We start from the raw sequence: 6,759 nt of genomic DNA, 5'->3' as shown, positions 1-6,759 counted from the left end.
TTATCATGTCTCATTCTCATATCACATCATCAAATTTCATCATCATATCTCATCATCATATCACATTATCACATATCTTCATATCTCATGTCTCAATCACATTTCACATTACATCATCATATCACATTATCACATATCTTTATATCTCGTGTCTCAATCACATTTCTCATTATCTCATCATATTCACATTAAATACATATTTGTACATCTCATCAAACAAGGAATATAACAGAACAATCAGAAATCAAAATAGAAAATATTCATATTTTGCCTGTTTCTCATAGGGTTTCCCGCAAGAACCCATATAACACTCTAACTCATATCAAAACATATTTATTCTCAAAATTAATCACACATTTACACATCACATTCAACAAGGAATACAATAGAGCAATCAGAAAGCAAAACATAAAACATTAATATTTTGCCTGTTTTTCATAGGGTTCTCTCAAGAACCCACAGAGACCTCAAAACATACAATTATTTACATATAATAAGAGCAATAGAAGAAACATATATAATTGGGTAAAACCTCTCATATGAGCATACAAAAAACATAGGATTGAGGGCCAATCCCACTACCCAACACTCATTCCCACACTCAGAGCAAGGTTTCTCACTCCCCCCTTACCTAGATAAATAGGAGTTGAAACCAAAACAAGACCTTGCTAATCTCCTCCTCTGAGTTCCCCTTGGTCTTCAGAGAGTATAGAAGAAAATAGGTCAAAAGTGAAAAAATGTGTTTTTGGAGTGCGAGAACATTCTATTTATAGGCATTAGGAGTGGCCAAAACGGTCCGTTTCAAATCCGGAACGACCCTTTCTAGACTCATGGGTCATACGTAAATTTCATATTCAGAACGACCCGTACGAAAACTAGAATGACCAGTTTTGAAATCACATTTTACCTCCAAAAGCCATGATTGGAACGACCTGTTCCCAAATCAGAACGACCCGTTCTGACTTCGCATATTGCTCATAAAATCCTGTGTTGGAACGGCCCGTTCCAATATAGTCTTTATAGCCCATTTTAGTAGTCTGGAACGGCTCGTTCTAGTTTGAGAATGGCCTGTTCTAGGCTACTAAAAAAATCAAAATATCACAAAATAATTTTCATAAATATTTATTATTAAAATACTCATAAATATTTAAAACCTTTAAAACATTCTATTATTAAAAAAACTATAAGAAATTAATCTTAATAAATATAAAAATATATAATAATTAACCATTATACTAGTAGAAAATTCGGGATGTTACATTGTGTGTGTAGAAAAATTCATTTATTCCAATTAAAGAATAAGTCTTGGTACATTTATTTTATTTGATAACATATTTTATATCAAGTTTTAATAATTCAATCTTTGAATTAAAAGTTCTTAATGTATATATCAAACTGTAAATTTAGAAAAAATGAAAAGTTAATTCTTTGTAATATATATTTTGTGACACTCTCTACCCTAGATACATATTACACAATAAATATAAAGTACATTTCCTATGTAAATAAAACTTTCTTAATTGAAACAAGGTCCCAATACACATAGATACAAAGTTTACATTCATATTTCATAAATTGTAGTCCAATGCGGAAATGATGACAAAATAAAACATTAGTCTTTCCAAAACACAATAACCATAATGAAAGCCCTATGCTAATCCTAACTAAGCCTCGATGTCACATGTCCTATCAAAGCACACCCCACAATGAGACTTAAACCTCATCACCAACATCCTCATACTAATGATCACCTGTAACACAATAACAATACACACAGAGCAACAAAGGAGTGAGAAACATCTTACTCTGATTCAAATGTAGAAATAAATGTTAGGTAACACACACAATCATAACAAATACGACACATGTTACACATAACACTACTACAAGATGCATATTCTACATCGATTCTCTAAAGTCATCTACATCGGTTCTAAAACCGATGTAAAATAGAGCGACATAAAAAATGTATACATTTTTACATCAGTTCTGAAAAACCGATGTAGATTTACGCATAAATCTACATCGATTCTCTAGACAACCGATATAGATTTATTCTTAAATCTACATCGGTTCTCTAGAGAACCGATGTAGATTTATGCTTAAATTTACATCGGTTTTCTTGAGAACCGATGTAGATTGCATTTTAAAAAAAAAATTATGCTTATTTTTTTATTATTTCTGACTATACTTCTTCAAATCAGCCTTCAAAAAAATGCCATATTAATCTCTGCGGTGTACTTTTAAGCAAGGACTTCTTTTCAGATTCAACTTGGGAGAGCTGTCTCAAAAACAATTTAATATCTGGAGACCAGTACCTAAAAAAGCCCTGCATATACTAGATAGGGAAAATGAGAGAAAAATTCATTTATGTCCATAGTTGGTATATGCAGAATATAATGTATCAAGGACTAACCAACAATTTCACAGGGATTAATTTTTTTAATGTGATGCAACATGATAGTATACTCTTGTGTAAAAAGATAACTCGTGATAAAAGTATGCACAATTAATTACAAGAAAAGCTGACAAACAATGAAAATGAGCTAGCAAATGGAGAAACTCTGCAATTGGTTGGAATCTACTTTAAAAAAACACAATTTAGTGGGTCTCACTTCTTTAACGAGTTTCACTCATGATTTTGTAATTTCTAATATTCAAATCAATAATAGTATGTTAGTGAATGTGTTAATAATATTTTTCGACAATGAAATATTGTTGTAGACTCAAATACATAATCTACACGAATTTGCATTTAATTGAGATAAGTCTTCAGAACATTGTGTGTCTTCTTACTTTCCTGGATGAACGCAGTTCATAATCCTGAGGAATATTCCTACTCAAATTTTCTGGCACTTCCAATAGGTATGAATCCTTTCCAACACTGACATAAGTAATCTGTAATAGAATAAGTACATTCAAAATTTGATTTTAAGCAATATAACAAATATTAAACTCCAATTGCTTTGACTATAGATCTTACTGATGTATCTCCAAGTATTTTCCTTTGTTCCTTGAGATGCTTCAATAAACTGGACTCAATCTCTTTAACTGCCTTACAGGCCGAGTCATACTCTATGTCAACTCCTTCACGAGGTATTACACTGCATTCATGAAGATCAAGGTGCATATATAGTTAAAGACTTTATATTTTACAAGATGACGACAATCAGGACAGTTCATATAAATATCATACATAGTTGTGTGCAATAATTCTTACCTAGAGGAAAAGATGCGTGCAAGACAATCACAAAGTTTATTATATTCATCAGATTTAGAGCAGCATTGCATTCAAACACTGTATTCACCATATTTTTATCACAAGCTCCACAACTTAAGAACCCTTATTTCCTCACAAAACCTTTACATGAACTATGTATAATGCATATATACTCTAAAAAATGGCAATAGAAGGCGTGCATCTTCATGGTATCAAAATCTTTTGACCAAGAGTGGTTGTGTTTTATCATCATCACCTGATTTACACATTATCCCAAAATACATGACATTATACCAGAGTACCACATCTTGAGTGCAAAAGGAGACAAGCCATACCACACCATCAACAACACTTGACCAACACTGATTAATGTAAAATTTTAACAAGATGCACGGGAGAGACTAATTTTTTTTCAATATTCTTTATCAATTGTCATGGAAAAATTGTTGTATTAATAGCCATTTTCAAAGCAACAGTGCATGTTATATTATGAGATATTGTTACATTTTTAAGACCAGATATTCTTCCATTTCCTACAGTAGGAATAGAATACACCATTGTGAAAAACAACCCATCCAAGTATATATAAATAAAAATAACTAATTTTATATATAATAAAAAAATCATTAAATATATCTAACTTCCATAATTTCACATAAAAAATATACATTATAATTTATAATAAATTTTTAAGAGTAGTTTTAGATTGAAAATAGCTGAACATTGAAAAAATTATACATTATAATTAAGTCTAAAATGAATAGTGAAAATTATAATTGACTAGAATAAATGATACGCTAAAGTTCTAAAAGTGCAAATAGCTGAACATTAATAAACTGAATCAACAGTGGCTCAAATATAGCCAAAATGATATTGAATTCAAGATTCAAGAAAAATAATGTAAAATGGTGCAATTCTCAAGAAATCAAGGTGTTATTGCAAGATTGTGGTTCATGTATATCTGTTATAAACAATATAAGCACGCCTGACTGCTTTCAAGCTGGATAAGCACATAACCAAAATAGGCCTATCATTACAACCACAGTGGTAAAAGCGCCTATCATTACAACCACAGTAGTAAAAGCAAAGCCTCAGTTGCATCATGAACTTAGTTTTTAAATAGAATACACAATGTATATCCACACAGCAGAATAGTTCCGTAAACAACTTCAGATGAGTTTTCTCAAATATTAAATCGAATGATCTGAATTGATAGATAACTGAAATAATTAATGCAAAACACGAATCAGATGACAAAAAGGTTAAATGAAATCACAGCTAACGTTCAATCAAAAATTCACACTATGCAAGATACACAATAAATAATAAATGGAAAAAATAAAGCTCATGAAGAAAGGGAAACTACAGAAGATTTATTAAGAGAACGATAGGCCTAACAATCATTTGACATACCAAAAAAGTTGCTCCCTCCACAAGTAGAACTGAAGATTGATGCACCCATCTTCATAGTGGATGACTCAAATTTTGCCTTTGCAGAAGGCACTTTAAAATTCCTCTTATCACCATGCTTGTTAGCATTGCTCTTTTGCTTTGGCAACTGACTTTTGTCTACACCAAAAGATAGTCAAGGAACCAAAAAAGTTAAGAGCATACAGATAGAATTTAGAAAGCCAAATATGGCTTATTTGGGGGCAAAATACCTGGAGAAGTACAGTTTAAATTATGTGATCCAAGTTTATCGAAAATGTCATTTGACTCCTCAATTCCATTAAGGCTGAAAGAATCTTCTGATTGGGACATTCGTGGCCTCTTTGAACATGAACTATTACTCCTGTTTGATTAAACATATTAAGAGTGTATTTGAATACAAGTTAGAAGTACTTTTGAGAGTTTCTTTATCGAAAATAAAGAGATTTCTCCTATAAAGAAGCTCCTAAAAGTGTTTTTAAATTTGTATTCAAATAAACTCTTAACAGAATGAAAAATGATGCAAAAGTGTGCACAAAATTTAACCAACCACGTAAGGAGAGTTTTCTATGCGGTCACCCCTAAGGACTTCACCAAGATTCTCAGCACTATCAACAATGTGATCTGGATGACAATAAGGAAGTGAATAGTAGGAGTAAGGAAGCTGTGTTTTTATGTAAGATAGTTTGTTCACTTTCACCCTCAACAGATCCCCCTGTCACCAATGAACAACATGAATATATTTTATATATGTAAAACTACGATTAGGAAGAATAAAAAACTGTTCTGATTAAATCAGGTGAATAAGCTGTAAAGAGTCAATTATGTCAACCTGACATTGCAAAATGAAATGTTGAAAACAATAATGAAAAGATACATCAACATTTATAGCCTTAGGTATGAAAAAAAATTACATTCATACATTTTCCTTCATCTTGATAAAAACATAATTGAGGTAATATTCATGCACAAACAATCTCATCACCTTTGCCACTAATCAAAATACTATCACATGAATTTCAGATCTTTAGATTCTTCAGTCCCTTGCTAAACGAAAATTAAAAAAAAGGAGAAGGAAAGTATACAAATTTAATTATCATAATTTAATATTAAGAGATATGGTTGTTACCTTTCTAACGAGCGTTTGAGCATCATCTTTGGAGATGGGGGGCTGAAGAGGGGAAATGGGGGCACAGTCCTGCTGTGAGAGGGAGAGAGCAGAGATATTGGGGATAAGAATTTTGTGCTCAGTGTTACCGTATCCCAGCACTTTCTCTCCGAACCCACTCTCCAACTCAGCAGGGAAAGGGTCCCTCGCCCCGAAATCCCCCATGAAATCGTCCACTGTCGCGTGCACCGAGGGCAACCGACGACTCACAGTCACGGATGCCGCGCCTGCCGGCCACACCGTGGGGCACGCCGTAGGGAATGCCACCTTCGGGTTCAGGACCAGCAGGTTTAGGTTGAGGCATAACCAACGACTCTCCGAAACCTAACTGTTTTCATGGCCGGCGTAGGTGGAGTTGGTCATGGATTCGGGAAGGAAGTGGATACAGTGACTGACAGAGGCAGCGAGGGGTGGCTCCGCCTTAGAGCTCCGGTATGGCGGTGGCGGGGGTTAGCGTCGCTGCTTGGAAGGAGAAGCCCTAATTGTGAGATGAAAGGGTATGGTAGGTGTTTGCAAGGCACATATTAAAGTCTCAATTTCTACATCGGTCAATAATAAAACCGATGTAGAATTGCACATATTTACATCGTTTCTCTTCTCAACCGATGTAAATATGTTTACATTTTCTATTTATTTACAAGTTTGCCACCATGTTTATAATTTACATCAGTTCTAATATAACCAATGTAAATATAGCGATGTTAAATAGTATTTTTCTAGTAGTGTAACCAAACACAACACTCAAGTTATAGATACATTAGAATACATACTGATGGAAATTTTATCTCCCAAGGATCCCTTTGGAAGAAATAAGATCAAGAAGGGTGAAAGTTGATCCATAGGAGAGCTCACACTTGAAGACCATTGGGCCTTTAACTAGGTCCATGGTTAGGAGGCTAGAAAAGGTTTCTACAAAGGAGGTGCTTCTTAGACCTATGCTCTA

General features: G+C 33.4%; 1 protein-coding gene across 2 annotated transcripts; it reads right to left on the bottom strand.

The window, feature by feature from the left end:
* Positions 1–4,881: 4,881 nt before the first annotated feature.
* Positions 4,882–6,336, bottom strand: LOC145952793 (putative pterin-4-alpha-carbinolamine dehydratase, chloroplastic). 2 transcript variants are annotated; one of them, XM_083065783.1, is made up of 3 exons: positions 5,778–6,335; positions 5,199–5,363; positions 4,882–5,012 (listed from the first exon to the last, which is right to left on the bottom strand). In XM_083065783.1, the coding sequence occupies exons 1-3, from the start codon at positions 5,979–5,981 to the stop codon at positions 5,007–5,009; spliced, it is 375 nt and encodes a 124-aa protein (XP_082921909.1). In that variant the 5' UTR covers positions 5,982–6,335; the 3' UTR covers positions 4,882–5,006. The 2 variants fall into 2 exon arrangements, with proteins under 2 accessions (XP_082921909.1, XP_082921908.1); XM_083065782.1 differs by having other exon boundaries at positions 4,882–5,363; positions 5,778–6,336.
* Positions 6,337–6,759: the final 423 nt, after the last annotated feature.

This window comes from Cajanus cajan, chromosome 10 (assembly GCF_000230855.2).
Source record: "Cajanus cajan strain Asha chromosome 10, NIPB_CcT2T_4, whole genome shotgun sequence".
NCBI lineage: Eukaryota > Viridiplantae > Streptophyta > Magnoliopsida > Fabales > Fabaceae > Cajanus > Cajanus cajan.
This window is presented reverse-complemented; position numbering and strand designations above follow the sequence as displayed.

Bases quoted from the DNA above. Each gene is read 5' to 3' on its own strand.
- LOC145952793 (XM_083065782.1), bottom strand. From the start codon at position 5,981: ATGGGGGATTTCGGGGCGAGGGACCCTTTCCCTGCTGAGTTGGAGAGT. The intron at 5,364-5,777 runs GTAACAACCATA...CATTGGTGACAG, and splicing joins CTCAAACGCTCGTTAGAAAG to GGGGATCTGTTGAGGGTGAA.